Source organism: Chaetura pelagica, unplaced genomic scaffold, assembly GCF_000747805.2.
Source record: "Chaetura pelagica isolate M959 unplaced genomic scaffold, ChaPel_1.0 scaffold207, whole genome shotgun sequence".
Taxonomy (NCBI): domain Eukaryota; kingdom Metazoa; phylum Chordata; class Aves; order Apodiformes; family Apodidae; genus Chaetura; species Chaetura pelagica.
In genome coordinates, this window is record NW_009953929.1 from 3482475 (window position 1) to 3503188 (window position 20714).

Here is a 20714-nt window from a genome sequence, read left to right on the forward strand (position 1 = left end):
GGGTAGTTGAAATCTCCCATGAGGACCAGCGACTGTAGTTGTGAGGCTGCTTTCAGCTGCCTGTAGAAAGCCTCATCAACTTCCTCGTCTTGATCAGGAGGTCTGTAGTAGACCCCCACAACTGTATCACCCACGCCAGCCTGTCCCTTAATTCTTACCCACAGACTTTCAACTTGCCCCTTATCAGCCCCTGCACAAAACTCAATACATTCTAGTTGTTCTCTTACATAAAGAGCAACTCCACCACCTCGCTTGCCGTCCCTATCTTTCCTAAAAAGCACATAACCATCCATGGCCACATTCCAGTCATGTGAGCTGTCCCACCATGTCTCTGTTATTGCTACCAGATCATAACCCTTAGCCTGCACACAGACCTCTAACTCTTCCTGCTTATTCCCCATGCTGCGTGCATTAGCATAGAGGCATTTCAGGAAGCAAATAGAGCACACTGGTGGGACCAAACACTCCTTAGACCACCTGCCTTTGGGCCCTGGTATGTTCCTCTTGGGCTTGTCCCTAACAGACTCAGTTTTCTCCCCTTCCCCCTTCACATCTAGTTTAAAGCTCTCTGATGGGAAACTGGGATATATAAAAATGGAAGAAAACCAGGTAGAATCAGTTCTTGATGAGCAAGGAAGTGGTACTGGGTGTGCCTGCACCACATCTTCAGTTCATGGCATGTAGTGACATAACAAAGCTACTGAACTTTCAGACCTGATCTCAGTTTCCAGAAACAATACCATTGCTGTAAGAGCATGCTGAACCATAGCTTATAAACCTTAGCAGCCCGATACAAGCTACGTGAGTACATCTGTCAGTTCATTCACATAATGGAAAGTTACAGAATTAACCTAAAGTGTAAAAGATCCAAGAGGCATTTTCTGTTTTACCAAATATCTCACATTACAGGAGAAAATGTTAACCCGGAAGCTAAACAGGAGTGGTCAACATGCTCAGCACTTCCTTTTGTGGCCATTGAACTTTGCAAACATAAGAATAATTTAAAGAATGGAAGCTAGGAAAAAATAAAATAGCTACGTTTTTATTACAGTACCACCAGAGAAAGGACAAAAGGAGCCTTGAATTCTAATTGTTTACATCCAAATTTTATCCAAATATGATTTCATGTTGATAGCACTCACATTGTCCTTGTATCATATGGTATAGGCAACATTCAAGACTATGAAGTCCACCACAGGTGTCCATAATAATCATCACCATGTCTTAGTGCCTTTATTGATCTAAGATTTGTCCTGGTTTGAGCCAGAATAAAGCAAATTTTCTTTTTTACTATTTTTTTTTTCTTCAGTGAACTCTTTTAAGCAGCACAGTTGCTGAAAGTAGCAGCAAGTTTTCCAGCCAGTGGACTGATAGCACCCGAATGTTTATGGTCACTGCTGAGAGACCAAGGACACTTTGCTCTGCTTGCTGAAATCTGCAGACTAGACAAATGGCAAAATTAGCCACCCAAAATATTCCATCCGTAACATCCATTCCAACACTCAGTATAAATTCAGGAATCACAGAAGTCAAGCCCTCCTCCTTTCTCTTCTTCCCTTCTCTTCCATCCATGGCTGGTGTCCAGGGAAGACTCCATCTGTCCATCTCCTCTGATTCCTAGGCCTGTGCATTGCTAACTCTCATAACACTGCCCCCACCTCCTCTTTACTCTGTGCTGTCTCTGGCAGTCCACCACGACATTTCAGAACTGCTCAGAGCTCAGGAGAGGGCTGTGGGAGTTACTGGGAGTGGGGAGAGACAATAGAGGGATTGTACATTCCTACACATATTTGTATATATTTGTACATATTTTCTTTTATCATTAGTATTTAAAGACATCTAGTTTAGCTTTTAGCATTTTGTCTATTTACAAGTAGACAATAATTTATCACCTTTTCCATGGCCCTCTGGGGTCATTAAGGCTTAACAACACCCTTAGGACCCTAACACTACTACTGTTCTACAGAATTTGGAAAAATGGGTCAGGAGTCCCTTCCTAGTTTGCCTTAGGATGGCTACCAAACACGAGCAGAAAACAAGAAATGAGAATCAGGTAGTCACTGACATTTGCAATCTTTCATGCAGTACTTCTGTGCCATCAGTGCCATAGATACCAGAACAGAAAGAACAGCTGAGGTCATTCTCTGATGATACTGCTAGGCAACATAGCATCCGGGGATACAAAAATACAGCTGCAATAACAAAACTGCTATTTTTTTCCCACACACAGCACTATTTATAAGTGGTACAACTCTCCCAAATTCTATATAGATGGGCATGTTTAATGTGTTTTGTCACAGAAGCCTTGGTCAGATACTACTTTTGAAAGTATATAGAGATTTTAGAGAGAATGAGCTCTTGAACTGTTTCAAATGCTTTCTTTTTTCAAAAATTCACATGAAACAGCAACTTAAATAATTTTTTGTTGTTGGAGGTGACTGTAAAACTTATCTTTTTTTATTTCTTCTCCAAATTGATATCATAGCCACATTAAGTTTAAAAATAGATATGCTTTCTTCCTTAACTACCAACACTGAAGACTCATCCCAGGCTCTGCAAATCAAACACATACATTCTTCTCAGACAGAAGCACCATTACAGTGAAAAGGATAAATGTGATGCTGGTCAAGTTATACACTCAGAAACATTTTTGCAATGCTATCAGAGGCAGATTAACAATCCTAATGTTACACAGGTGTGAGAGAAAGCAAAATTTGGATGTCAGGAAATTATTACTGAAACTTTGGGGAAGAAATAGCACACAGCTTGACTTCCAAGCTGGAGCTCAGTTCTTCAGGATTGACAGTTAAAACATATTTATGAACTTAGCAAACCAGTTAGATTCACTTAGCATAGAAAAATCCACAAACACATGTTCCATCACATTTCCTTTAAAACAAATTGCAATTTCTGAATCTCACTGTTACAGTTACTAAGCAATTATCCAACTTAAATAATTTGACTGGACCAAAAGCCCTAATAGGATTATGAAGTAGTCAGCTAGCAAGAGTACTCTTACACTAATGAAAGCACTTCCATACAGCTTATTAAGGAGATGTGACATAAGCTTAGAATATGACCTTCTGTCCCAGCTTCAAGAACTCTGCTTACTGTCTAAAATAATGGTGAAAGCCCAGCAAAGGGTGACAAAAGTAATCTTCTAGTAGATTTCCTGTATCACACTTTCCTCATTATATTCTTTTTTATCAGCATCTACACAATACTGCCAAGCTGGCAGCAAACTATTTTGGGCACAAATGTAGACCACCAGAATCTCTGACACCACACCTCACAAAAGCAGCTAAGTGTGGTGAAGTACAAATGACACAGCTGGGACTGCCATAACAGGAACTGAGTTAGATGGGATGGCAAGGTTAGCTAGGATTTATCTAGAGTCACTGGTTCCACCTAGACTTATTAGTGGTTACCCTACTTTTTAAATACACTGTACAGTATTTTACACTACTAGTTGAAGATAAGCAGTCTGTTCAAGATCTCACAGCACAACCAACTATGTGATAAACTGAATGTAAATATCTTGACTGTGAATTGGTCACAAAAGTCATACGTGAAGAAAGAGAAATATTAAAAACAGACAAATTTATTTTACCAAACATTACAAATTTGAGCAGATGAACCTTCAAAAGGGTTCTGATTTCCTACTGCTAGTTGCTAGAAGTAGCAGTGAATAAAAATTAGTTTTGAATAATTTCCTGATAATTTAAAGACAAATAGAGTTAAAAACATTGAGATGGTAGCTCAAAACATAATATATTGTATGAAAAAGTAGTCTAATGTTTACTTTTAATTATATGTGAGGCAAGATACATGTAAACTTGATCATGAAGAGCAGGATATTGATTTTTATCATATTTATAAAGATACCCTTTCATATATAGCCTAACAGCGTCCTTCAGAATGGTTTGGATTTCAGCTGAATGCTTACCATTTTGCCTTATAAGCCCATCTTTTAAAAAAGTCATTGAAATTAACGCTTCATTGAATTTTTACACTGTTTGCACTTCTGGTGCTGCTATTGTTTATCAAATGGCTGCTTCCAGCAAGGTTAGCACTTATGCCCAAGACCCCAGAGAATTGTTCACAGTTGAGCAGAGTACTCGATACTGCATACAACAGGGCCCTTCCAGGCAAACTGCATACATAAAAATGAAAATACAGTCACAAATTCACATGCTGCTGCAGGAGGGCACCAACACTCCCCTGTGGCATGGGCAAGGCAATGGGTTGAACTGAGTCCAGGGTGAAGGAGGGTTTAGCTGAGTGACTGCAGAGTGACTGCACATGTGCCATGGGCCAGGAGCTCAGGCAGACATTGCTGACATGCAGCAACATCTTAAAAATAGAGTAACTTGATTACGTGGTTTTCAGTGAATTCTATTTATACATCAGCTGTTAGGAAATAAAATTGTCCTATTTCCTTTTTGCTTAACTAAAAACAATTTCAACATACCAGCTGCTTTCTTTCAATGGAAATATGTGCATGTTTTAAGTACATGTAACAACACAAAACATGCCACCCAAAAGACACAGTTAAACTTGCCTCCTAAACTGAAATTCTATAGCCAGAATAAAAGAACTAGAAATCAGACTGACTTGTTTCAAAACATAACTCTACATTATTTATTTTTAATGTAGTATTCTGTACACTAAGTTTCATTTTCAATATACCTGCAGCCATATTAGTGGTGACAAGTTGTTAACATATGATGAGATGTTGCAAGGAGATTCATTAAATAACCCAAAGAGCATCAAGAGAGCAAACAACTGCTCAGGGCAGAGTTATTAACACTTTGGTGCATTAGAAAGGTAGCACAGCATTTTGGACAGGAAAATTTTATCCTTTCTATACACCTATACATATGGTTCACACACTTTTTAAAATGCACCAGATCTCTTGGGCTTGAGGAGCCTCGAGCATTAATTTTCCCTTTTCAGCAAAACTTCAAAAAGTATTGTGGAATTCAAGTAAGCTGCCCTATAGGTGATAGTATATAAGTAGTATCGGTATTCTTCATCTCCCCATAAAGATGCTATAGCATTTATTTTCAAGAGAGCTTGTACAGCTACCAATCTTATTTAAGGAAATATTTTGAAATACTTTATAGTTTAAACCAGCTGCTTAAATTGTATTGGTCCAAAAGGCTGTACATCATGCAGAAAACAAGATTATACACCTGGTCTACATCAGTTTATCTTTCTTGTGATGAAAATAAGCCTTATAAATTAAAGAATGAGCTACAGGATTTATTTTCTATTGAGATAAAAATATTCATTCATATTAAATGTTAAACCTTCTGCCTTATTATCTGTAAGGTCTTATCTGAGAAATAGCAGTTTTGCATATAAATTTTTTCCTCTTATTTTATAAGCAGATAATAAACAGAAAAAATAACATCAATATATCATGAAAGCTGCTTTTTAAGCTGCATCATGAAAATGCTAAATAAAGCATGAAATCAAAAAACAAGTAATTTCAAGCTATTTACAAGCATTCTTTTAACAACTATAGTTATACAAACTTTTCTATCATTTTACCTGTTGGGAAATGGAGGCAAAATACTAATTCCCAACTATCTGTTTTACTATTTTTCTGAAACATCTCCTACCATTGCAGCTTCAGCATTAGGCACACCAGGGCAGAAAAGCAGTTTTTTCACTATTTCATCATAGAAGCTGATGAGAAGAAGGTTTTGACAACAGAGTTAATATCCTAATAACCATGATAATGACCTGAAAATGTAATTGCATCTTTTTATGTTGTTGGGAGAAAGGAAGGAAATTGGTTGCATTGCAGAGTCAGCGCTGCCATCTCCAGGCCCTATATAAAGGTCAGAACCTCAAAATAAACACTCCTTAAAACTGCAGTGATAATCACTTGATTACACAAGTTACAAATTCATCCAAAAAGGGGAAAACAAAACAAAACAACAAAAAAAAAACCACAACTGTGCTAGCTTTGATTACTAGCAGAATTGGACTGTTAAGTATAATTTGCTAACTGTATACCAGTATACGTATACCCAGTGTACACCAGTATAGCTGTGTCTTTTGAGTCACAAGGCACAGAATTGCTGCCTTAGCAAACAGGTATATTAATTTAGTGCCAGAGTAAATTAACTGACTAAGGAAGAAACAGATGGTATGAAGTCAGTGTAAAACTTCTAAAATGTGAGCATTTTACAAATAAATATTTTAATGCTTTTATTTTGTGTTGTTTATGTTGTGTTGGTTTTCTCAGTATTTTTAGAGCAGGCTGTGTTTCCAGAATGAATGTTCCAGGTTTCAGTGTGATTGCATGTTTGCATAAACATGATGCATGCAACAAATCACAGAAGATTTTTGAAAGAGCTTCCATACAGGCTGAAAAATGTCCTTCCAAGTCCTTCAGCAAGGCCTTCTTTATTTTCTGAAGGAAAATGTTAATGCATTATTATCTCAAGAGATATTATTTAATCAGTTTAGTAGATCTTACGTGCTTGCAACAAACACATATAGAAAAAGATATGCATGTTTCTGTACATGTTCCCAAATCCAGTATATTATTCCCAGAAAGAGTTAAGTGCACAATGTTGGGGGAACTGGATTCCCCATAACACAAAACAAGCAGAACTTTCAACTTGCCACAGATCCATAGATATTAAAAATAATTGCTATTCAGAAATGCTCTCAATAAAACAGTTTCAGGGGGTTTTTAAGTCCTGAATTTGGGCACAAAACTGACATTCTCTTGGCATCAAATGAAGCATATCTGTTGTGACCATTAAGAAGAGATCAACACCTGGCTTGCACTACAGATCAGCCATGTAGTGATTACTTTTTTTAGTAAGAATTTGGCATTAAGAACCACCAGCACCTTGGGATATGTTGTGGAATACACATCCCACATGATCAAGGTGTCAGATTTTAGATCTCAGCCAGACCATTCTTTCCAACCTCTAGACATTGTGTCCTGAATCACATTATCAGCAAATCAGTACATGATACTGACTTCTGAGTCTTTTCAGTGTTGTCTAAACAACCTTAAACATGTGTCACCAGATGATAAGACAAAACAAATAATAGTTCCCTAAATGTTTTTATCTTTGATATAACCATCTTATTCAGAAAGATTTGCAAGAGGTAATTGAAGTACCTTGCTATGAAACCAAATTTGGAGGCAACAATGAGAATTAAATTAAACAAGATGTAAATCAGAAAACACACACAGAAAAGAAAAAAAAAACAGCACACAAAAGATTTTAACAATTTCTCTTTTAAAGTTCAAATTTGAAATTTTTACAGGGTCAAAAAAATTGTACAAAATTCACCAAATCAAAGAAGAATCCTCTAAAATTGCATTTGAATACATAGAAGAAGAATGGTGAAGTGTATATATATATAAAGTAAATATGTCAACTGGCATGGTCCACACCCTTATTGTGCAATGCTATGCTCACAGCATCCTACAGTACCTTATGTTCTCATGATTGTTCAGCTTAAATGTCATCAATAAAACATGTTACATTCTTGCTTTTTTATTCTACCTTAGAATAAGTTTGTCATAGAGATCAAGAAACATGTAGAAAGTCATCAAACAGAAAAAAATTATTTATCTGATCTAGCTGAAAACTAAAAACTTAAGTGAGGTGTGTCAGAGTCACAGACCATTTCCATACATCTGGATCAAATCTGAAGTTATTTATTTACTTTTATACAGATACTTCATACTTAAGTGCTTTAGTACTTAGGTACTTTTTGGGTTTCAGTTGAACTCAAATATAATTCAGCATTTTTCACACCAAAGAACTGAATTCCTTTTTAAGTTCTATATCCAAGACTTACACTTTATTGGACCAGAACTGATGACAGAAACTAAGCAGAATGTTTCCATACAATTGATCAGCAAATCCAGAGGTCACAAACACTTTTAAACTGATAAAGTCATGTTTCAGTTTCCTGTTCTAGTATTTCACCCTTTTTCAGCACAAGTGTTTTAACAGAAGGAAATTATTCCAGGAAAAGCTAACTAAATCAAGGCCACATAAAAAAAACTTACTCCAGAAAACAGCTGAGTTATCTCATTACTTGACTATGTGATAGTATAGAGATGAAATGCCTCGGGACTAAAAGATATGCAGAGGAATGTTTCATATTCATTTTCTATCAAAAGCACTTCAGGTAATCCATTCATTTGCTAAAATAAACAGGATTTATAAAAATTCAAATGTACTATAGCTGCACTAATCTGCACTAAGCACTCAGATGCTTCTATTCATGAATGTATCTCTCTATTTTCAGAGTCTCTCTGCTGCTCCATGAATACACATTTATGATTCATGTTCTTTACATAAATCAAATTACACTACAACTGGAAAATTCCGCAAAGAATTTCACTATCCATAAATCTAGAAGCAAAACCAAAGAAAGAAAATTAAGAAGGCTCAGAAAACTTGCACTGCATGAAGTAAGCAAGATCACTAGTACCATTTTCATGAACTAAACCTTGTTTTATATTGCAAATGTAAAATTAGATTAAAAGAAAAAAAATAAAACTGAGTATCTTGGAAGAAAGTAAATAACAAAGAAAATATAAGGAACTGAAGCATTATTTGAAGACAATAAATATCACAAAAAGAAACCACTGCTGATGGTAATTAACTTGCAAACATCCAGCAATATCTTTGTTAAGTGACAGCTCAAAAAGGAGAGCCCATGGCACTACTACTATATTTGGATTTTACTCTCTATTAGATACACACTTAGAATTTGGCCCAATGTTTCTGCATTAGAATGCTTTCAATTTTACATTTATTACCATGATAAATTGCTGAAAGCAATTTGTGGCAGCTTAGACTTCATTATAAGATACACAGCATTTCACGAAGATCACCATAAATGCTGTTAATGCAATGACTCTTGTATCATGTCATTGGTATAATAAACCATCTGCCCAGAAATCTCAATTTAATTATGTCTATTAATGCATTAAATCTGCATCAATATTATTTCCCATACACTTAAAAGTTTCATATTCACAAAGACAAAACTAGAAGAGAAGTAGTGCAAATAAACACTGTTAGATCAGATATCCTGATATATTTAAATATATTTTTTCAAGTTTAGTGTTTGCTCCTCTAAAAAGTATTCCATGATATCTGACAAAGAAATATCTCAACCATTCAGAGTTGTGTACTGCAGCATTTACCAAAAGCTCTACAGTTGATAAAAACAGAACATATAAAATACCTTGCATTATATAAAGTTATCAGCGAAAAAATCACCATCTAGATTTTACACTGAATGGTGCCACTTGTGTAAGAGATTTTTGTACTTCTTGTCTGCTTTGAACAAACCAATATCTAAAATATGGTCCCAAAATCACATCCAGATCTTTCAGGAGCACTTGAAATTAAAGGAATTACCTTTTTCTTTCTCTAAATGTTGGGTAAACCATCAGCTGTCACCCAGAGGTGATAAACAGAAAGTTACCATGTCACTCACCAATAAAGTAGTTGTTTCCTAATGCAAGCATTTCTTCAGAAAGAACGAGCCCACCTAAGGCCTGAAGAAGAGTGACACTTCTGCCATCAATAAGTGAACACTGTTTAAATCCAGTGGTTGTGACCTTCCATAGCAGGATAAGAGAAGCAGTAGCATCTTGCCTTATTCTAAGAAAAATTATAAGAATAGTTAGAGTGAGGGAAATTTGTGTTATTAGGAAATAGATCACTGCAGAACAAAAGCTTACCAACAAAGAAGAAAAACTTAAATGTAGCAAGTATGGAATCAGGAAAAGGCCTGTGAAGGTCCACAAAAAATAAAAATGCTTCAGTAGTAAAATTTGCATGATAGTCTATGTAGTATCAGATTCAATCATAAAGTCTCCATTTCTAATACTTGAAGCATCCTTACTCAGACTTTGTATTTATGCCTTTTTGAAGAGTAGATTCATTCTATATCAACATCATTTTCTGCATCTGAAGTGCATCCAGCCCTCTTGTTTACTGAAGAACATTCAATGTTCATTCCACACAGGAAGACTGATCCTGGTAGAAATCCCCATTTGTTTGACAATACCAGGCTCAGAACAGTTTATTCTGTAAAGAAAATGAGTCATGTAATGCTTCCAAGGTCACTGAGACCCTCGTGCTTTCCTGAATACTGCCAGATTGGATAAATATCTACAACCGTGTGTGTACTGCCAGCTCCACAAGGGAGCACTGTATCTATGTTGGTATTTCTATCCTCTCAGGATACTTTTTTCCCGACTCAACTCCATAAAGAAAAAATGAAAACTTGTCATGTTTCTAGAAAGTCCCTAAACATTTGCATTAATTTCCTCTGAAGGAATCCCCTGTGAGTTCTAACAGTCCTCCAAAAACTCTAACAAAACTGAATCCAACTGCTGAAAACTGATAGTTCTCTTCTGTGGAAAACAGGCCTCCAAATACCCAGAGATTAAGTTCTGTTCCACAATTTCCTGTACTGAAATTGTTTCAATCCTACTAAAAACACAGGGCAGTCTCTCCCTTGTCAGTTCTTGAGTTCAAACATAAGAAATGCAAATCTTTATAATTATGCTTGACATATGCCAAGAAAATGATGCAACTAGACCTCATAAAAAGAAAATTTTGACTTTATTTTGAGTCCTCTTCAAGAACAACAACCCCTGTTGTTACTGCCAGACCTGACCATCTTCCTTCTAGAACATGATAATAACTAGTTTCACAGTTTAGGTGACATCTGACAATCAAAACAAGAAAAAAAGTAATTAAATTGAAATTAATTTCCTTTCATAGGTAGCCATCAAACTATAAATGTTACTTGGGCTTTAAACATAGGAAATGCCATGAAGTGAAGACAGGTATCAGGCTGCACTAACTGCCAAAATATAACACTACTAAAGATATATAGTGGATTAAAATTATCAAAACTATGTACTCTACAAACTCCTTTACAATGGGGTTCCTCTATCAAGGGTCTTAAATACAGCTGTAGAACCTGCAAACATCAACTTACTCCTAATTTCAAGGAAGGACACCTGTTTGCTTACAGATTCCAGTCAGCCAGAGAATCCAAACTTACAGCTCTCTCCCTGAGTTAAACTGAAACCCTGATGAATGAGCATGATTCAAATCCCATGGGAAGAGTAGGACAGCTCCCACGTTTAACAGTTACTGCTTCAAACTGTCTGCAGCTTGTCTGCTTGCATCAGTTTGTTTTTTCCTGCTAGCATGGCCTTTTATAACTGAAAGCTGGGATTCTGAAAGTTAAGATGATAGTATGAGAAAAGAAAGCTATTTTGGGAATGTCTAAGTCTAAAACTGCAGTAAAGCTGTGAGCCAGAGAACTACGTTGGCAGATTTTTATTTGAAATAAAATTTCAAATAAGAAAAGGTCTCATCCCAGCTGTCAGAATCAGATCTTTCTAGGATTTCAGGTTCTGTTAATTAAAAATAACAAAGCAAATGTCTGATTGAAAAATCATGCATTTGAAAACTGAGTAACACAGAATAAATGCAAATTTTTGAGAAATGTCATTTGTAGGACTTACAAAAAGATATCATAGCTGATTATGACACCCAAAGCAATAACCTAGAAATCAAATACAAATGCACAAAACACCTGCATTCCTATAGTCAACAGTAACACTTTCTATCAGCAAGTGCATCTGGAGGATAAAGGGGGAAAAACGTGTTCACTGCATGAAGGAGAAAAGAAATGTTGTGTCATGTCCCAGAGGACATCTTGAACACATCTGCAATAATTTCCAATGCATTCTGATGGCCCAGAGACAGTTTACATACTTATATTTTCTAAAACATTAAATATATGGGAAAAATTAATACCAATCAAAGAGTTGTCATGGGACTGCTAGATGCCTAAAGTCTGTCTGAAGTGCTTTCATACACTTTCAGTTATCTTATGAATCTGAGAAAGTGTTGCTTAAAATATCCAGGCAAATTAAAATACAAGCATTTTTATATTTCATCACATATGACAAATATTCTTACTTTATTGATGTATTCTGTGGAACTTCAAAGGAGATAAGCCGGCCTCCAGCAGAGGTATTGGAACTGGCATTTCCACAAGCCACATCTGGGGTTATCTGAAAATAAAAATAGTTTTATTCAACACTAAACCAGAAAATATGAGTGAAGAAAACGTGAAAGAATTTTTTTAAATGTAACACAAAGAGCCCAGCACTCATTTTTTTAAAAAGCATCAGGATGGACCAAAACATTCACCAAAACATTCATGCTAACAACAACAATCTGAAAATTCGCAAAACCATCTCTAGGTTTTTGTTTCAACAAAAACGTCCTGCATTTAAGTGTGGACTTCTAAAGGCATCTTCCTTTAAAATTTACCAGGTGTAGAAAAAGATTAATGGTCTAACATTTGTCACATCCAAGAAGTATTGCATTCTTAATTTAGGTGATCTCAGAGGATTTACAATAGCAAGTAGTGAGATTGTGTTTCTACTATATTGAAATACATTTTTTTTTTCAAACACAGATTAGAGAGCGAAAAGACATTTTTGCCAAATCTATGCATAGAAATCAGTTACTGTATTAACTAGATCAAGACACCATACAGGTGAAACAAAGAAGAATCACATACAAGACTCCTTAATTATTCTTATCCTGTAAAGTAGTAATGTCAGAAAGGCAGTTTTCAAACCATTACTGTTCCAGCAATACCTTTATTTCAAATAAGTATAAAAGTAATATTTTATGTGGCATAACTGAGTTTATCATTTTACATCAACATCAGCAGTTTTAATTAAGCAGTTCTCAGCTTGCCTATGAAATACCATACTGTAAAAAAAACATAAAGCAGTTTCATCTGAAAATTTTGCAAGCTTTTTTTTTCACTCATTTACAATGTGTGTGTGCAACCTTTTTACATCAACCATACTGGCAATGTGAAAATGCAACCCGACACACTTCCATGATCATCTATCAAAGAAAAAGCCCTAATCTAATTTATAAATTTGAGTAAAATTCAAATTAATATTTTAAACATTACTATGAAACATCTGTTAAAACATGAACAACACAAGCCCAGAACATTATTTCATAATTTTTAAGAGTCTCAGCACTGACTTTGACTCAGGCAAGACAAATACTCAGTATTCACATTTCCCAAAAATATCTAGATTACTCTATTGGTTGTCAAATTTTCTGGCATATAATATTAATTATGAAAATAAAGTGAGATGCAACTTTATTGTATTTTTTCAATTAAATTTTTGGGAAAAAAAAAAAGACAATATCTCCATTACAATATTTTTATCTTGAAAGTCAAAATCACTGAGCTAACATTCAAAGCATGATTAATACAAAATTAGTTTGGCTAACACTGTTCCTTTCATATTTGCCAACACTTAAACTTTTGTTTTCTTTGAGATTCTATATGCCTATTGGAACAAAGGGAGAAAAAAAAAATCAACATCTCTATTCTGACATAGCCTTATACTATATCGAAAAACACACTCACTTTTAAAGTATTCATGTAAGTTTACATTTTCATACATCCATTTCTTAGGAACACAAGGGAAAAAATGTAATTTAAGGATTTCATTTACCTTACTATTCCATATTAGAAGTTTGTGTACAAACACATAATTAAGGATCACTCAGCATGAAAAGTACATGTAGGAAATATTACAAAAGTAATCAAGAGAGCAAAAGGCAAAATGCAGGACTCTGACTCTTCTGTTAAGAGATCTGTAATATTTGATGTCTTTATCTAGGAACTCCATTTTTAATTGGCATTGACTTCACGAACTATGAACCTGATAAAACAATAATCTAAACCAGTAGGACACTAAACTCAGGAGTTTACAACTGCTGAAATCTGATTTTTTTATATTAAAAAAACTGAAACTTGCATCAAATAAAAAACACTGGAAGAGCTAGCAGCTCTCATGAGGAACAAAAAAAGTATTAATCAACATGCTGTTTCAGACAAATACTATGGAGTCAAAAATTACAGCTTTGATACCTGAATCAGGATATAAACTACACAGTTATCCACAGCAGTGAGAAATTTATATCAAGATTTTTAGGTTTGTCTCTCTCCTACCTTAACAGAGCTCTGCAAAACTGAAAGATTGAAGAATGAGGGCAAAGACGACTAATACATGACAATAAGAAAAGGCACTCAGAGGGGGGGGGGGGGGGGGGGAAAAAGAAAAAAAAAAAAGCTGCTAGAATCTGTAGGAGATACTTGAAACAGAACTGACTGGAAAACATACTTACATAGTTTTCAAAAGGTAAAATAAAGAGCATTCCTATCCTAATTCCTCTTTAACATTTAAAAAGTGGAATGGCTAAGGTAAAAAAAGTACAGACCATCTATGGCAATTTTAAGACAATCTTTAAAAAATATTACATGTAGCTGCAATGACATCAAACTCTTCCAAAATTTCCCTGAAGCATTCAATAGTACAGAAGCTTTAGGTAAGCAGGAAAGCTCCTTGGGAAACAGACTTATAGATACAACACAAATGAGGCAGCTATGTTAACAATAGTCACTAAAGAAAACAAAATCTTCATGCACCTGTCAGAGCCTAAAGTACATTTAGGAGCTGCTTACAAAGATAAGCTCCTATATCAGCACAGAATATATCAAAGAGCTGGTCTTCAATATATTGTTTAGAATTTAAAATGTTTAAATTTCTGATAGGAAATATAGAATTCCTCTATACATACATGTTCCATATGTTTACATCCAAATAATCTTTTTTTTCAAAACGGAACTTAATATATAAAAAACATTTCTGCCTCAAATATTTTAACAGTGTTGACTTTCTGAGTCTTCACATGGGTAAAAGAAGAGCATCATTTGAAAAAGCAAGAGTGAAATCTCCAGAAGAGTACCTACAATCTCTGCCTGGTCCTTAACAAGACAATAGGGACCTGGCAAGATGATTACCTCACCAGGCCACAGCAGCAGCATAGATGAGATTTCAAAGGAAATTGGGTGTGGTACCTAAGAAGAGAGCAGCAGATCATAGTTCTGCACTACAACATTTCTGAAAAAATTAAATTGTGTTAATTGTACCTATGTTCTCCTGCATTATACAGCAACTAGAAAAAAGAGATATACAATTAATTCAACAAGTGATGAAATAAAGGCACAGATCCCAAGGCAATATTTTCACACGAGTGCCTTCCTTACTTTGGCAAATTAAATGTACTAGCCTTTAATTCAATGAGGTTAAGAAAAGTGACATACAGACTAAATCTGCATTTGTACTAGAATACATATATATATATATATATATATATATATATGCCTTCACTCCTGAAAGTAGCTCTCTAAAGATACTTATATATGAAACATCACAGTATGTTTCTTGGAAAGCTGACCAGACATTTGTAATTCTACAAGGCCTTATCAACACAGGCAGACTAATCCTGGATAGTGCAAAATACAGCCATTCTGCCTCCCTGATACATATTTGCATTTCTTTTGTGTATCATATCCCAAGTTCATAGAACTGCAGAAGAATTTTACTATTTGAAAAATATGCCACACTTTCCTCAAACTTAATAGTGGTCTGCAAGTAGAATGACCAAATTCATATTAGCCTTAGCAATTTCACACCATCCTATTAAGAAGATATTCAAGAATATTTCTAAAAACTAACTGATACTTCCAAACGCTGGAAGAGGTTGTCCATATATCTTGTGGACTCTCCATCCCTGGAGGTATTTTAAGACTCAACACAGTTCTGAGCTACCTGCTCTAGCTGACCCTGCTTTCAGCAAAGGGGTTGGACAAGACAATCTCCACAGGCCCCTTTAAATCTCACCTACCCTGTGATTCTGTGAGTAAAAACTCACATCATGAGACAGTTGTCTACTAAGTCTTTCCTGTAAATTGCCATTGTATCTCCAGTAACACAACAGCTTTCACAAAAACCCACTGCAGCACAGAATAAGGGCCATTAATTTGGAAAATATTCCAAAGGTTATGCAAAATATCCCCAAAGGTACATTCACACACACAGACTTGTGTATTTTCAGTTGATTTCCACCTTTGCTAGCTGTAGGGTTCTCTTTGGTTAATCTCTGGTCTTCCCATCTCAAAAAGCTGCTCTGGTTTTATCTCCTGGTGGGCCAATAGAGAAATCTGCACAGCCTAACAGCCAAAGTGAAGATCTGTATGATTTCTTCTTTTTCTAATCTTCTGAGGGTGGCAAGAAGAATCTTGTATTTTCTAAGAAATAGAACCGTTTGTTAGTCTTCCTTATGCAAGGGAAAAATAAAATGTGAGAGAAATAAAACCAGTTAGATTCTGACTACAAGATCTTGAACAGCTGTCAGTGAATAATTAAAAAGGGAAAAAAGAAGTAAGGAAAGACAATATAATGAAACCATAAGTGGGGGATCAATTACTCTCTTCTTGCAATGAACATGCCAAGCAATAACCCAGAATCATTTCTGGCATAGAAATCTCATTCAGAGAGAATAAAATCACAAAAGAAAGAAAAGCGGGTCTCTTGCCCTCTAGCAATGAAAAACTAGTGCTTCTGAAAACCTAGTGTCACATAACTTAACCTCCACATGAGTGGAGTATTTGTTTCTCCAGAGTTTCATATGGGGCAACATTTGAAAGAAACCAGAACAGAAATAAAATAGAGGCTTAGTTCTAAAATATCTCACCAGTGGGAGAGAAAAGCAAAAGTGTTTAAAGTAGGAGTAATGACTCTCTGAAAACACCAAGGTAAGACTGACAGACTGCATCCAAAAACAGTAGCAAATGAAGAAGGCTTGCCAGTTATTGTAGCATTGAATGTAGTGCAAAGAAGGCTGCATATCCACCCAGTGAATTCTATCACTGGCACTTTGTGTTTCTTTGTTCATCTAAGCTAAGGCCACTTTGCAGAGTCAGCAATCACCCTGCTGAGAGAACGCTGTGCATTCTGTTGCATGGCAGTCCTCCAGCTAACAACATGAAAACTTTGTATTTCTGTCACAGGTTAACAATGCCAGTGTTACACCAAAATGAAGGTGCTTCAGCTGGCCTAGTAGGTCATCTTTCACAATGATGCTTTCTCAGACAGATTACCTGGTAATCATATTAGTCAGATGCCTTCTTGTCTCAACCTGGCCACCAAAATCCATGTCACCTTCATAAAATATGATAACCAGTCCATACTGGTTCCAGCTGGGATGGAGTTAGTGTTCTTCACAGTAGCCTGTACAGTCCTGTGTTTTGGATTTAGGATGAAAACAGCATTGGTAACAGGGATATTTTAATTATTGCTGAGCAGTGCTCATCCAGCATAAAAACCCTCTCTGCTCCTCCGACTATCCTGCCAGCAAGAAGGTTGGTGGTGCACAGAAAAGTTTGGGGGGGACACAGCTGGTCCAAGTGACCCCAACTGACATCCCATACCATATAATGTCACACTCAGCAATAAAACTAGGGTGTGGGGGATGGAAGTTTGCCAGGGCTGCTGTTACTCAGGGACTGGCTGGGCACTAGGCACTTAGTGGTGAGCAGTTGAGGTGTTCTGCATTACTTGTTTTTCTTTGTTTTGTTTGACTTTTTTCTCCCACCCGGGAGGCTTTGGAACACAGACCTTCAGGCAATCAACTTGCTTTTGTTTTAATACAGATAAGAGACAATGTCTTGAACTAGCAATTGCAATGTCTTCCTTTCAGACAAGCATCTCTTCCTCACTGTGAATTCCAAAGAACAGAAGGTCATTATGCTACACTAGAAAGATTGTGAAAAATACAAGACTCTCACAATACATTAAAAACCTATCAACACAACTAATTTCATAATAGAGTAACAAGTTATTTCCATATTAGGGTTAATAAGGCAATTGCAATTGGTAACGTATACATATTTCTCATCTCAGGTAACAGAAGACACACGGAAGGGTGAATTTCAGCTACTAAAATATCCTATTTCTGAAAAATCTGTTTGGCAGAAATGCTTAATGAATCTACGTAAAATGAAAACCAAGCACAAATGGTATTTATACAATACCAGACCACAGATAGAGGAAGACATAAGAGGGAAAGCTGGTACAACAGGCATACCCTTAACTGATCAGGACATACGGAACACGCATGCAGAGATGACACTGCATTCAAACTAAGTAATAAAAGCAGATCATTGTTTGTTTCTGCTTCAGTGCTCTATCTAAACTCCATACTTGATGTCTGACATATGTTCTACTTTAAAATAATAGATATGGAAGATGCAATTTGAAGAAATAAAGCTCTCTTCTCCAGACATTGCCTACTAGAACTCCCACTGAAAATGGGATATAGCCCTGTAACTACTTGTACCTCAGATATACTCTGAGATTCAAAATACATCAAACACACAGTTCATGTATGTTGATTTTACTTTCAAAAACTTAAATGTTACAATAAAAACATGAACTAATTCATTTGGGCTAGCAAAGAATGGTGAAAAATATACTTTTTCAAGGATTAAACTCATGCCTGTTCACTTTCTCAGTATGTAGTGTGTGAAAACACCTCAGAAGAATCACACTCCCTGAAACACTTCAAAAACAGATACAGCTGCCATTTTACCTATTTATTCCTGAATAAACTCAAAATTACTTTACTCAACAATGCATTTTTCATTTAAAAATGTCACAAATATTTAAGTGTTTGGCTACTGAAATTGTACTATTTGTTTACCAACAAGCTTCATTACCATAATGCTTGATACAAAGATGATCCTACCAAAATCAACAAAAAGGCACTACCGTTACCCCCAAAACAGATGCACACTTCTGTGGCAGACTATTATTTGGGAAGCATTTTGCACATACATAAATATCATTATAGGTCGGTAAGCTCTGCATCAGGCTGGAGATTTCCAGTACCAACTGCTGGAGGAACAGCATATGCAGTAGTGGTCTTGCAGCTCCATGTAAGAGAACAATGAAGAGAACTACAAATCATCTATGCAGTGATGGACTTCAAAGAAGGGTGGAGGATGAACTTAATGCATGAAAAAGTTATGAGGAGATAAATAACCAATTCTTCTTTGTTTGTGAGCAAATATAATTTTTATCTATACGTGGTTTTCACATGTAAATATTAATATTTAATGGTAACTGGGATAAGTTTGATACTTCTTTATTATTTTTGCAGATTCTAGTCTACGCAAGACATCTAAGAATCACTAATAAAACTGTAAAAACAGTAGAAAGCAAAGATCACATTTCATAATGATCAGATGTTGTAAGCTTTCCAGCTGTAGTTTTGCCAGATATTGTTAAGTTTGTTATTTTACTAAGAGATACAATAAACATTTACAAGTTTCCTTCACCATCATTGTATCTCCAGAGTTCTGTACTGTGTAATATATTCACTACCACTTTTGATTCTCAAATAGCTATGTTTTCTTAACACTGCAGGGACATGTATTTTTCAAAACAACATGTGATTTTAATTGTAAATGTCTTAAAAAAAAATTAAAGGTATTGTTTCAATCTTATTTTCCTAAATTTATTTTATATTTGGAGATACAGTGTCAAACAAATGACTGGAAGAAACAATATTATCCCATTTCAAAGAAATACCCACTACAATATGTTGGCCAGCTAAAGCCCATTACTTTCAATGATTTTATTTTTTTTTTGCACTCAATTTTACTTGCACATTAAATCAGGGCAGAGACCATACCTTCAGTCCTGTTATGTAGATATCCATGAAATCACACATATATGACAACACAACAATGATAACACTTTCAAGTTATTTTCTGTGCATTTTCATCTAAACAGAATATTCTCACCTCTATTTCATCCCATTTCAGATCTACAACTTTCTGTCCTGCTTTTGGCTGCCATGTAGGTAACATCACAGTTGCTCTTGAACGAGGAAGAACAATGTCAGGATCCAAGGTGGTCGAGATGGGTCTGCTCTGTCTTGGCAACGTCGCCTCTGTCTGTTCAGAGGCTGGAAGGCTGAGAAAGGAGTGTTCACAGTTTGTTCCCCCGTAGCCTTCACTACAGAGACAGAGGTAGCCATCACTGCTACTGCTGCAGTTACCATGGTGACAGGGGTTGCTGGCACAAGGATCTGAAACAAACTGAGAGAAACATATCATATAGGTCAATTACTGTATATAAAGGATTTCTTTCTGAGCTTTACAAAGACCATAAAACAGGATTCTTTTCCCCTCCTGGATTTATCTTCTGAACATATTTATGAACCAAGCTCATCTTTGATGTATCTTCAAAGAAGTAAATCCAAAGGATTAGAGAAGAATCTAGATTAATCTACATTAACCACTTTTCTCAGACAATTTAATGCTAATTCACATTTGAAACATTCAAGCAAAGTGATAAACACAAAGTAGGAACATAATGGCCATTGCTCATAATCAGGAACTTTCAAAAACATTCTTAAAATAATAACCTAACCAGAGAAAACACCTAACAAAATTAATGCAGTAACAGACACCAGAATGGGGCACAGATCACCAGGTCATGAAGCAGTTGTGTGTTGTCAGAGTTAACCACATCACACAATCCTATTCCTGGGCACAATTTCTGTTAAGGCTGCTGAGGCTTTTGTCCATGCTTCATTGAGTGCACAGCCATTTCAGAATCTGATTTGTTCTGATGCTGAAAACTTTCTAACAGGAGTTAGAAAGTTGAGGCAAAAATTAGCATATTTTTAGAACAGAATTTGTAATAATATAGGACAAAACTG

At 35.7% G+C, this 20714-nt stretch overlaps 1 protein-coding gene across 1 annotated transcript in view; it reads right to left on the reverse strand.

Moving 5' to 3' along the window:
• Nucleotides 1-20714, reverse strand: part of DNER (delta/notch-like EGF repeat containing) — a 72336-nt gene that overhangs the window by 51470 nt on the left and 152 nt on the right. Inside the window, exons 2-4 of the mRNA XM_010001669.1 lie at nucleotides 19792-20088; nucleotides 12015-12109; nucleotides 9502-9668 (exon numbers count right to left, since the gene is read on the reverse strand). Coding sequence (XP_009999971.1) covers nucleotides 9502-9668; nucleotides 12015-12109; nucleotides 19792-20088 — 559 coding nt within the window. The remainder of the gene's footprint in view (nucleotides 1-9501; nucleotides 9669-12014; nucleotides 12110-19791; nucleotides 20089-20714) is intronic.